At 38.3% G+C, this 13,850-nt stretch overlaps 1 protein-coding gene across 8 annotated transcripts in view; it reads right to left on the bottom strand.

The window, feature by feature from the left end:
- Window positions 1-13,850, bottom strand: part of parga (poly (ADP-ribose) glycohydrolase a) — a 184,984-nt gene that overhangs the window by 21,689 nt on the left and 149,445 nt on the right. For all 8 annotated transcript variants that reach the window (XM_041176258.1, XM_041176254.1, XM_041176255.1 and 5 more), the window contains 2 exons: window positions 2,982-3,060; window positions 157-265 (listed from right to left, as the gene is read on the bottom strand). In XM_041176258.1, coding sequence (XP_041032192.1) covers window positions 157-265; window positions 2,982-3,060 — 188 coding nt within the window. The remainder of the gene's footprint in view (window positions 1-156; window positions 266-2,981; window positions 3,061-13,850) is intronic.

Genomic DNA, 13,850 nt, shown 5'->3' on the forward strand with positions numbered 1-13,850 from the left:
AAAGCATTTCTAAAGCTGTATTCATGTTGAAAAAAATCTAATTTTAATTACACCACCAGAAGGCATTGTTCAAAAGAGTGTACTGTACAAGGTTAAACAGAAGTTACTTATCTCAGAATAGTTGAATGTAGAATGTAATGAGATCAAAACACTCACCTTATTAATTTCTCGCTTTAAATTACATGGGGAAAATTGTTCTAAGTAACGTCTGAAAGGCAATGCATCGATAGCTACTATTTCTGTGTTGCGCCTCTGCCAAGCATCCCTGGATAAAATTAAGCAGGAAATCTTTTTAAAAAAACAATAGCTTGTATTTATATAGCACCTTTAACATTTTAAAACATCCCAAGGCATTTCACATTGGTGCTATCAAACAAAATAAGATATTACGGCAAATGACCAAAGCTTGGTCAAAGATGTTGGGTTTAAGGGGTGTCTTAAAGGAAAGTGAGGTGGAAATAGGTTTAGGTAGGGAACCCAAGAGGTTAAGAGCTTAGCAGTTGAAGGCACAACCGCCAATGATGGAAGGATTAAAATCAGAGATGTTCAAGAGGCCAGAATTGGAGGAATATAGATATCTTGGACAGCTGTAGGGATGAAGGAGAATACAAGAACATCTATGTTCATTTTACGGGATAAATCCAATGATGATTGATAAAAATCCTGAATATCACCCAAATCAATGATTCAAAGTTGTGAATATTCTCTGTAAAACAGTGATACTCTTAACATTTCAGTTGGATTGGAGATCAGCAAGAATTAAGCTACTGAATGAGAAAATCTTATGCTTTTCAAACAAGATTTTTTTTTTTTTTACAGAATAAGGTAGTAAGTAGCAAATAATTAATTATTCTGTCTTTGTGCGACATGCAGGGATGAGAAATAGACTGCGATAGTTTGACTGATTATTCTACATAGATCGGCATCTATTTTGGACTCTTATATATGACAATCATTTTCCATTTCCTCCTGGTCAAAACATAAAATGCAACAACAAAGCATAATTTCAGCATAAATTAAACCTTACCATCAGGATACTGAAAGGTTTTTGCTACAATATTACCATAATCAAAGCAGTCAGACAAAGAGGAGCTACATCAGATAAAGACAGCTTAGCAACAAGTTTCACTATTTGAAATAATTCTGCAACTCAACCAATAATTTTTGACAAATTCAGATTTGAGCAGATCGAATCACAACATGATAATTAGTAATTATTTTCTTTACCTCACAATTGTTATAAAACTGAGTTATTTCCCACTAAGGTGTCTCTACAACTGTTATAAAAACAAAAAAACTGCGGATGCTGGAAATCCAAAACAAAATCAGAATTACCTGGAAAAACCCAGCAGGTCCTGCTGAGTTTTTCCAGGTAATTCTGTTTTTGTTTTGCCTCTACAACTGTCTCTAGTGAAAAGGGCAGGCAGATGAGCTACTTCGGGTAATTTATCAATGCTGCTCAATAAACCCAATCTTCCTGACGCTTGCCTCCAGGGAATGCACATTTCCCTCAGTGCAAAAGACAGTGGAAAGATCCTCTTGCTGGGCCTCCGCTCCTTCTACATAGACCTTCTCAGGTGGAGCATGGTCTGCACCTATAATAGGCACAGGTAGTCTGAGCAATAAAACAGGCCATGGATAGCTCATTCTGCTGCCTCAATTTCTGGTAGGAAGGCAGGTTTGCACCTTAGTGCAGGGATAGCTAGAAGACATGGGTCCCCAGAGGTCACTGTTTAAAAATAAGGGGTCGCTCATTTAAGAGAGAGATGAGGAGAAATTTTTCTCCCAGAGGGTAGTGAGTCTGGAACTCTCTTCTTCAAAAGGCAGTGGAAGTAGAGTCTTTGAATATTTTTAAGGCAAAGCTAGAAAGGTTCCTGATTAACAAGGGGGTGAAAGGTTATCGGGAGTAGGCAAGAATGTGGGGTTGAGGTTACTTTCAGATCAGCCATGATCTTATTGAATGACGGAGCAGGCTCGAGTGGCCAAGTGGCCTACTCCTGCTCCTAATTCGTATGTTCATTGATTCCAGAGTTTATGAGAGCCCTGAAGAATGCTAAGGATTTGAAGCAATGTGATTTGAAACACTCTCCTAGAATTTTAGGAGATAATAGAAATTCCCAAACTCCATCAGAGGCCACAGGGCCTGATCAAAGGGACTACATAAAGCTACATGCCTAAGATTGAGGCTTGAAGTTTCAAATAATGTTCCTACCTATTTCACCTGCTCTAGGCTCGATACTGTGGATGTCCCTGGTTGTTAACAGTCTGTGAGTAGGAAGTCTTGGTGCTCCTTTCAAGCATCAGAAAAGGGGGTGCAGCAGGGACATCTGCCCTAGTAATTCTATAATAAATTGTTCCTCTAGGACACAGAAGAGGGTGCTTACTCATTGCTTTCTGCCTTGCAACAAGTTAAAATAAATAACCCGTCCAATTAGAAATCACAGATGCGAATACAAGTCTTATCACTCTTTCACATCAAAATGCTGAGCCAGAATCCAGTTGTATTTTTTTTAAATATTCAAATTGTAATGAGAAATAGTTCATTTTTCTCTAGGGCAATTAAAAATGGTCTTCTCAAGGGCAATTAGCGATGGGCAATAAATGCTGGCCCAGCCAGTGACATCCACATCCCAAGAATGAATAAAAAAGGAAATATTTAACAGCTTATTTTAACTTAGAGATTTGCTGAAAAGATTTTCTACACAAAAAGTTAATGAAAATTTAACTTATAAATTATAATAGAGTTCAGAAATGAAACATTGTGGCATGCATAACTACACTGATAAATAATACAGGATACAGGTCATTTAACGTTATTCCCTGTATGTCAGAGAAAAAAGGATCCATAAGAGTTTTTTTGGATTTTGCCACCCATGGGCCTTGTTAACCAGCTTCATAAAAGGAAAAACAAAGGAAAGTAATTTTTGAAGAACTAGATATAATTGCTAATTACAATCTAAGCTGCACTTTTAAGCCAATACCTTGGAATCTTGTCGCTCCAACTCCTCACCCATTTGTAGGTATCGGCGTAGCCTTCATAGACACTGTATTGCTCAGTACCTAAAAATGTGAAGGCAATTTGTAGTAAATTGCAGCTTTACAAATCAAAAGACTTCCCTCCCCAATACACCACTCCACCCCCATCTTTTATTATTAAGACACTGCCTATAATTTTACCTAGCCAGAATGTTGAACAATAGCGCGGAGAAGAATCATTTAATCTCCTACTAAGATGAGTCAAATTATCAGTATCTTGGAGATTCTTTCAAATAGCCACTTAAGAAAAAAATTAACATAGGGATTAAGGCAGATGAGCAGCTTTCTGGACAAAAAAATGTCCATATAAAAGTGGAATAAAAACAAAGTTCTGGAAATATTTAGCAGATCAGGCAATATCTGGTTTTCAGACTAATGACCTTTCATCAGAACTGAGAAAAGTTAGAACTGTAATAGGTTTTAAGCAAGTGAAAGGGCAGGGGATGGGAAGAACAACAAAAAGGAAGCCCTGTAATAGGATGGAAGGCAGGAGAGATTAAATGAAAATAGGGTGGTGCTGCAAGGCCTAAGAAAGTGGTAATGCGGCAAGAAAAGGGTGGATTTTACACCCGCTGAAGTTAATTATCTTTTGAGTGGCTTGCCGCATCTTATGGCCCTGTCGTGACGGGACTGTAAGATTCCACCCAAAGAAACAAAAGGTCTGCTTTTGTACAAATGTGCACTTTATTTGGGCTCATTAGGGAGTATCCCACATAGTACAAATAAACCAATCACTCCCACCACAATCATTCGGATAGATTAGCTGGTTAAGGCCCATGGTCCACTGTTTATGAAGGTTAAGAAAAGCAGGCATGAAGATGAAGCAAATGAAGAAACAGTGGTTGGGTGATGCTAACACTTGGTTACCTTCAGCCATCTGACTTATTCAAATATGATTAGAGAATTACTCTGCATACCTGTGGGTTTAACTACACCATACAGGTTGTAGCAGTTCAAAAAGTGGCTCACCACTCTCTTCGCAAGGGCAATTAGGGATGAGCAATAAATGATGGCCTTGCCAGTGACACCTATATCTCATGAATGAATAAAAAAACCCATAACCACTCTGTTAAATAAAACAACTAAAACCATGAAGATTCTGTGACAAATTTAGAGAAAACAAACAAATTAACTGAGTAAAAATTTATAAAAAAAATGAGTACAGGATAAATTTCAGTTGGTTTCAATTTTGGAAATAATTATGCATGATTACACATTACTATATGAACACTGACCATAGAAATAGAGTTGAGAATACAAGAGATATATAGATAAGCGGTTCTTGTCCTTTGTTCAGCAGAAAATCCTTAAGTTTCAACTTTAATCATCTTATATTTGTTTCTGATGCTACCTCTGCTTGCCATATAATTTTGGGGATAATGTGATTTAATAATTTAACAGGGGTTTTAACAAAATGAATGCCTAAGCAAATAAAAGAGCCTTTCAGAGTCAGCGATACAATAAAGCTAGTGATACTGAGGGTTTGCGCTTTCAATCCATACATTTTGACTTCCTCCACCTCTGACAGCTCTTTATCACAGAATTTCACAGTGCAGAAGAGACCCATCGAGTCTGCACTGACACGTGAGAAACACCTGACCTACCTACCTAATCCCATTTACCAGCACTTGGCCCATAGCCTTGAACATTATGACATGCCAAGTGCTCATCCAGGTACTTTTTAAAGGATGTGAGGCAACCCGCTTCCACCACCCTCCCAGGCAGTGCATTCTAGACCGTCACCACCCTCTGGGTAAAAAAGTTTTTCCTCACATTCCCCCTAAATTTCCTGCCCCTTACCTTGAACTTTTGTCCCTTTGTGACTGACCCTTCAACTAAGGGGAACAGCTGCTCCCTATCCACCCTGTCCATGCCCCTCATAATCTTGTACACCACGATCAAGTCACCCCTCAGTCTTCTCTGCTCCAACGAAAACAACCCAAGTCTATTCAACCTCTCTTCATAACTTAAATGTTTCATCCCAGGCAACATCCTGGTGAATCTTCTCTACACCCCCTCCAGTGCAATCACATCCTTCCTATAATGTGGCGATTAGAACTGCACATAATACTCCAGCTTAAAATGGCTTAACCAAATGAGGAATGTAAGTAAAACTCAGAGAACAGAGACTAGCACTAACAGCACAATTAAGAAGATGGACTTATATTGGCTGCATTCTAAAAATGTCTGGCACAAGAAACTCTAAGCAGACAAGAAATTGGAAGACGTCAGGGAAAAGTATGAGAGATCGAGCAAGAAAAACTCTATGGGGAAAAAGCAGGGGAGTGGGGCAAAGTGAATGTCTCTTTCAAAGAGCTACCAGAGACAATATGGATTGAATGGCTACCTGGAAGATTCTACAACAAGTGCAGTACACTTGGAACTACAAAAGCTAGAAACAAAATTGCAAGGGAATTGGATGGCATCAATTGGTTATTGCCTTGTGTATCAGTGCAGTACAGAAGATAGATGATCACAGATGGGCTAGTATGCGGAAGTGACAAGCAGAAGCCATGTTATTTGCTTCAAACAGTGAGAAGACAAAGGGCAAGTCACCTGGTCTTACAGACTAACCGAGATCTCAAAATGGCCAGTGGCACTGTTGCAGGGGCAGATACTTACAAGTAGCTATTAGTGTTATAGTGGTGAGATGCTACGGTGGCAATTTCATAACTATTTAGCTACTTAGCAAGCTATATGACAAGGATAGAAAGCAGTATCCTGAAATCTAGCTACTTTTTCTCTGTCTCCCCCATCCTGAAGGCACCAGCGCCAACTACAGCAGCCTTATCATCACCGGCTCACACTGGCTGTCTCAGTACAGACCAAGTATCAAACCTGGCATCTTCCTGTATTGAGCTCAGAATCAACTCTACGACATTGTAGAGACACAGAGGCACAAGGGAACCAATGTGCCTTTATTCTAGCATTGCTTCTTTGAAAATTCTTCTTCTTCATTTAAATAGTTCCATTGCATTATCAAGAATCTTTCTTTAGATGCAGCAATGAAAGCCAAGAAGAATTTCAGATTTAATGTTAAAACAATTGTGATATTGCTGTATGAGAGAAATGCCTATTACAAGGGCTAGCTTGATTCAGTGTAGGACTTTAGTACAGCACTGAGAGGAGTCACCTTGCCAGAGCTGATGTCTTTCACATATAACTTTGTTTGACCGCTTGGGTGGATATAAATAATAAAAACAATAGCATGGCATTGTTCCAACAGTGCAGCGATGTTTTCCGGCTCTGCCCGCCAACATTCATCGCCTAATCACTACCAAAAGGAACTCACCGGTCACATCTATATAACAACAGTGATTTAAAAAAGTAATTAATTGGCTGTGAAGCACTTTGGGATATCCTGAGGGCATAGTATGTGCTACATAAATGCAAGTTATTCCTTACTATTTTAACCCCAAAGGCATCAGGCAATCAATCAATCAGGTAACACCTCTGTTACAATCATTAAAAAATAAATTACAAATGAGCAAAGGTTTGCAAGCTACCATCACAAACATTCTACAAATTTGATATGAACTCTTATTTCAGTAACTTTGAGTCAAAATTATTGCGGAAGTTCAAATTAGAAATCTTTTAAGATTATAAATATGTAAAGCAATAAATTGACAGCTTTTAATTGTATGAACAATTCTATGAATTTGGAGACTTGGCAACTTAATTCAGCATTGAATATTTTATGAGATATGGACTACACAATTTAAGAACTCAAAGAACATGTTTCATTTCAGCAGCTTTTCTCTTGTTAATCTTTTTCTTCTCCCTTCTGAATGACTCCTTGCTGTGATACTGTTCCACAGGGACTGGAGACTCTGAAACATCCCTGAATATTGGTCATTATTTATGGGGGAAACCTTACGAGTAAGAGTCAGCACACTGCAAGAAAGATCAAAGCCAAATCCAACACTGAACTTCTGACATCAACATCTGAGAAGTCGAGCAACTGGTTAATAATCAGGAGGTGGAACATTGGCCTATTTTTCCTTAATAAAGCATTGGATTTGAAAGCATTTGTCCCATTCCCTTCAACCTGATTTCTCTTACTTGCATCACACACGATCACCCAAAAATGCCAAACCATAATAAAAACAGCAAATCACTTTTGTTCAATTTAAAGTCCATTACTAGAAATGGTATCATAAGTGGAAAAAAAATCATTTACATATTCCATCCAGTACCTATGACAATTCACTGTCTATTCTTTCACAAGAGCTGTCCTCTACAAACTATAGATTTAAATGATATGTGAAATAAAGAAACATATCCTAGCATACATAGCTCAGTGGGTCAATGGCTCATAATACAAACTGGACACAGAATTTCTAAGTATTCGTCTGCAAGTAAGTTGTCCTTTGATAATACTAAAAGTAAGGTTGTACAAAAGTTAATCATTCTGCCTGAATGTCAGCATGAATCAAAGATATAATAGACATTGGGGACTGTTGTAACTTAATGCTGGGATTTATAACCACAACATTCTAGGTGCTTTCCTCTTGCCATTCATGTTGTACCAATTCTGAGATTAGTTTACAGTTTTGTAACTCCATTTGGTTTGAGTATTGTTAAAACAATGTAAAGTAACACAATTATAAAAGTAAATAGCATCTGCCTCTAATAATAAGCACTGCAGCTTTTAGGTTTAGCAGCTGACATCAAATTACACTTACTGATAATGGTGTTACTGGCAGGATGTTACTCAGTAATTCAGCCACCCAATCTACACCAGAAAAAATTCAGTCTGAATCAAACTTGAAAAAGTAATAATAAAAATAGCTGAAATGCTCACAATCATTGCATATATGATGAATCTCTTATAAACGAAAGATATTTAGCAAATAACATCACTTAAAAAAGGTAAATGATGCTCTGAACCTCCCCAGTCACTCTTCAAAAAAAAACAAATTGTTGACTGTTACAAACAAAATGCACTCTTCAACCTTGCGACCAATTAAGACCTTTAGGATCCACAAATGTTTGATTCCCGGTGGTCTAGATACAATGCCTGGAAATATTTGACAACCAAAAGACATTTAAATATTTAATATTTATTCCTTAAACATTGGTAGATTGAGAAAGGCAAAAAGACTGATCACTATTGTTAGCAGAGAGCCAACTACAGCTCCCTCTATTGTCTACGCTCAGAATTTTATCTTCCACTATTGAAACCTACTTACTTAAATTCCCTTCCAGCTTACACTTAAACTAGAGCTGCCAATTTCTGTTGGATCCCATTAGTCAATTAAACAAAACAGGTTTAAATGGAGGTGTGCATTCATTAGAATTGACCTATTTTCTCAGATAACTCCCTGTAGGTCCCAGAGTTTCTAAATGAGCAGAGAAAATCAAAACAATTTTCAAATTTCATTTCGATGGCTTCTTCAATATAATTTTGATGCTATTTGGTAGGCTATCAATTGACTGATGTTGATAAAAGATGGCATCAGACAATGCGAGGCAAAGCCAAGGTACCAGAAAAGGTAACTGCATACAGGTATTACCTTAGGCAAAGATGTTAGAGCTACGTTTTTTTATTCATTCATGGGATGAGGTGTCCTGGCTAGCCAGCATTGATTGCCCATCCCTAATTGCCCTGGGGGTGGTGGTGGTGAGCTGCCTTCTTGAATCGCTACACTCCTTGTGGTGTAGATACACCCACAGTACTTGAAGGGACGGAATTCCAGGATTTTAACCCAGCAATAGCAAAAGAACAGCGACATATATCCAAGTCAGGATGGTGAATGGCTTGGAGGGGAACTTCCAGGTGATGGTGATCCCATGTGTCTGCTGTTCTTGTCCTTCTAGATGTTAGTGGCCATGGATTTGAAAGGTGCCTAAGGAGCTTTGGTGAGTTCCTGCAGTACATCTTCTAGATGGTACACACGCTGCTGCTACAGTGTATCGGTAGTGGAGGAAGTGAATGTTTGCGGATAGGGTGCCAATCAAGCTTTGTCTTGGATGGTGTCAAGCTTCTTGATGATGTTGGAGCTGCACTCATCAAGGCAAGTGAAGCATATTCCATCACACTCTTGACTTGTGCCTTGTAGATGGTGGGACAGGCTTTAGGGAGCTAGGAGGTGAGTTACTAGCCACAGGATTCCTAACCTCTGACTTGCTCTTGTAGACATAGTATTTATATGGCTAGTCCAGTTCAGTTTATTTAATAATAAGAAAGAATGTGCATTTAAATTGAACTTTTCATAACCTTAATGCATTCCTAAGTGCATCACAGCCAATGGAGGACCACTTAAGTGTAGTCACTGCAATAATGTAGGAAAGTCTGGCAGCCAACAAGAGAGCCACAAGGTCCCACAAATACCACTGGCACAAATGACCAGATAACCTGCTTTAATGATATTAATTGAGGGCTAGATATTGATAGAATACCAGGATAACTTCCCTGTTCTAATTTCATTAAAGCAGTAGGACCTTTTAAATTTATCTCAGAGGGCAGATGAACAGGGTTCAACAATTCAACCACAAGGCATCACCTCATTTAGTTCTGTACTGAAGTATCCACCTAGATTATGTTCTCAAGTCTCTGGAGTGGCTATTGTTATGACTGATGCAGTTGGTAAAGCGGAGTTATTTAAAAATCCCAGGGGGAAACTTTAAACAAATGTCATAATCTATAATTTTAAGTGTTATGTTTGAGATGAGACTCTAAATTCAGGAATCAGACCAGCAGTTCTCAAAGCTTTACATTAAACTAATTGAAACAATTTATTAATTTACACAGGTTAAAATATATACATGTAGCTTCAAATTATTACGATCATAACTTTTAACAAATTCCCAAACTAATCTCCATTAAGGCAACAGCAACCCATAGACTTAACCAGGCACCAGACAAAACATTTTCACCTTACGAATTCAAAATGACGTTCTTTCACTTTGGTTGCTGTGGAACCAGTTGGAGGCTTGCAGCTGCTTTTTGATCTCACGTTGCCTTTGCCATGCACACCTGAACACTGCTGAAGTTATACCTGCCACCACTGATTGAATTCAAATTCTCATTGTCTCTTTGAACTTCACCTTTTAGCAATGAAACCCCCTTCATAGTACCAATTTTATTAGTAATATAAACATATTGCTTGGTAGCTGCTAGAAAGGTGTCAGTTTTCACCCCACTTCTTCAATGCACCATTCAAAAATATGCAAATGCACGCTATCTCCCTTACATATCAAAACTAGTACCCATCAAAGCACCCAGACTAGCTGGTTTTAATCCGATTAAGACACAACCATAGGCTAAACCTCTGTTTTAAAAGAAAAATATTTTCCAAGATATATACATTAACAGTTCCACGCCATCCCTCTACTGATCAGAAATGAACCCTCATAATTATATTTCTCTCCCAGTAATATGTATCATACGTAGATTAAATGGTTGTAATAATAGATTCCATCTGAAAAGCCTTGCACTTATGTCTTGAAATTTTTCCAAAAACTTCAAAGGATTATGGTCTGTATAAACAATTGCTTCTGATGAATTGTTTGCAACATAAATTTCAAAATGCTGCAATGCCAACAGCAAACTCAAAGTCTCTTCTTTGATCATTGAACATCTTCTCTGTTGTACATTCAGCTTCTGTGAAAAATACCCGATCAGTTTTTCAATTCCATTGTCATCTTCTTGTAACAGTACAGCCCCGATGCCTACATCGCTTGCGTCAATGGCCAACTTTAACTGCTTGGCATAATTGAGGATTGCCAAAACTGGTGTCACAGTTAATAGTTTTCAAACTATTGAATGACTTCTGACACTCCAGTGCCCATTGAAACTTCTTGTTCTTTTTTAGTTGTTCAGTCAGTGCAGCAACGACTTGGCTAAAATTTGGTACAAATTTCCAGTAAAACCTACTCATGCCCAGAAATCTCAAAACTTCTCGTTTGTTGTAGGCACTGGGAAATCCACGATAGCCTTGACTTTCTCATCTCTCGGAGCCACTTTACCATGTCCAATGGTGTGGCCTAGATATGTAACTTGCGCTTTTGCAAATTCACTATTAGCCATGCTCATCACCAAAATAGCTTCTTGCAATCAAGTAAATAATTCTTCCAGATGCTATAAATGCTCCTCCCACATCTGACTGAAAACAATTAGATCATCAATATAAACTGCACAATTGCTTAGGCCCCCAATTACTTTGTCAGTCTTTGAAATGTCGCAGATGCACTCTTCATACCAAATGGCATGGCTTTAAACTGATATAGGCCACTTAGTGCTACAAAAGCTGATATCTCTTTGGCTCTCTCTGACAACGGTACCTGCCAATATCCTTTTAGCAAGTCAATCTTTGTGATAAATTTCGATTGTCCCACTTTCTCAATGCAATCCTCCAACCGTAGAATGGGATATGAATCTGCTTTTGTCACCACATTCACTTTTCGATAGTCCACAGACAGGCTGTGTGTTCCATCCAGTTTCAGTACCAGTACAACAGGCGAACTCCAGTTACTGCGACTAGACTCAATGATATTAATTTGAAGCATGAAATCAATTTCTTTTTATACTTGTGGATAACTTTGCCAGATTTAATTTATAAGGTTATTGCCTCACTGAAGGTGGCATTTCTATACATCCATCATGTAAAGCTAAATGTGTCTTTCCCAACTTATTTCCACAAATAGGTTTGTGTGAGACTGCAATAGCTTTTCCAAATCACTTTGACACTTGCTTGGAAGGTAACTCAATTTCATTTAAATTTTCAAGCACCCCCTCATTATCCAATTTGATAAGAGGAAAATCAATTTTAGAGGCCTACACTTCTACCTCTTTCTCATCATCCTCCATCACTAATACCTCTTTTTGTTCCTCTTCTGTCAAAGTACTTTTTAAGCATATTTACATGACATACCCTCTACTTCTTTCTTCTATCTGGAGTATTTATTAAATCATTTACTTCACTCAATTTCTTTTCAATTCTAAGGCCCACTAAATCTTCCATTTAAGGAATCCCCTAATACTGGTATCAAAATTAGTACTTTCTCTCCAGAAACAAAACTGCGAATTTTAGCCTTCTTATCTGCTTCCACTTTCATCACTTGCTGTGAGATCTTTAAATATATCCTAGCCAACTCACATGCTCTATTCAATCTTTCCCTGAAATTTTCCAGGACAGTAGTTTCTGAATTTTGACCCATCAATTTCTCATGAATCAATTTCAGTGGTCCCCTTACCTCATGCCCATAAACTAGTTCAAAAGGGCTAAAACCAGTCGATTCATTAGGAGCGTCTCTAACAGCAAATAACAAAAATGGAATTCCTGTATCCCAATCCTGTGCATAATTCTGACAGTATGCTCTTAGCATAGTTTTTAAAGTTTGATGCCATCTTTCCAAAGCACCTTGTGACTCTGGGTGATAAGCTGTTGACTTAAACTGTTTTATCCCCAAACTGTACTTCCTTAAACATCTGTGACATGAAAATTTGACCCCTGATCTGATTATATTTCCTACGGTAAACTATATCTTGAGAAAAATTTAATTAACTGCTCCACAATAATCTTAGTTGTAATAGTTCTTATAGATATCACTTCAGGAAACCCAGTAGACACATCCATTATTGTAATTAAATACTGATTTCCACTTGTAGTCTTAGGGAGGGGCCCTACACAATCAATCATGACGCTGGTAAAAGGTTCTTCAAATGCTGATATTGGGATTAAAGGCACCAGCTTAATCACTGCTTGTGATTTTCCTGTTACTTGACATATATGACAGGTTCTACAGAATTTGACTTACGTCCCTATGCAAACCTGGCCGGAAAAAATACCTTTGTATCTTTTCCTGTGTTTTCCTAATTCCTAAATGTCCCCCCATTGGAATTTCATGAGCAGTCCTCAGAATCTCATTTCGATAACCTAAAGGGATAACAACAAGCTGACACACCTCCTTCCAGCTTTCATTTGCTGAGACATGATCCGGCCGCCACTTTCTCATTAATATATTCCCTCGAAGATAACGTACTGCAATACATTTTGCTTCAGTTTCTGAATAAGCTTTCTGATATAACTGTTTCAATTGCAAATAATTTTTCTGTAACTCCACTAACCTCTTTAAGTTAAACATTTCAACTGAACTGTCCTGCATTCCTTCCTCCTGAACAATGTTATCAAATACTGTGCCAGCTAATTGGATTTCAACACCTTCTTCTTGCCTTTGAACTGCCTGCCTATCTTGAAAAACTCAGCAGGTCTGGCAGCATCGGTGGAGAAGGAAAGAGTTGACGTTTCGAGTCCTCATGACCCTTCAGCAGAACTGGGTGAATCCAAGGAGAGGGGTATTTCACCCCTCTCCTTGGATTCACCCAGTTCTGCTGAAGGATCATGAGGACTCAAAACGTCAACTCTTTTCTTCTCCGTTGATGCTGCCAGACCTGCTGAGTTTTTCCAGGTAATTCTGTTTTTGTTTTGGATTTCCAGCATCCGCAGTTTTTTGTTTTTATGCCTGCTTATCTTGTTTAATTTGTACTTCCCAATGGGCCTTTGATCTCATTAGAACACAATCAGGAAACAATCCAGGATGTTCCTTCTGTAGCACTTCTGTTGAAAATACTTCTACAGGCTTCTCAATTACCACAGGCATCACCCACATTTGCGATCCAGCTATATCATACCCCAGAATAAACTGAACCCCTGCAATGGGCAATTTTTCCACCACTCCAACTATAACCCGTCTTCCATCTGCTCTTTCAGTTTACCTTCCACGACAGAATAGATTTAGCATCTCTATGAACCCCACATATTGTTATCTTCTCCTGCAACAGTCCCTTTGAACAACAAACATCACTATCC

The sequence above is a fragment of the Carcharodon carcharias genome, chromosome 28, assembly GCF_017639515.1.
Source record: "Carcharodon carcharias isolate sCarCar2 chromosome 28, sCarCar2.pri, whole genome shotgun sequence".
Lineage (NCBI taxonomy): Eukaryota > Metazoa > Chordata > Chondrichthyes > Lamniformes > Lamnidae > Carcharodon > Carcharodon carcharias.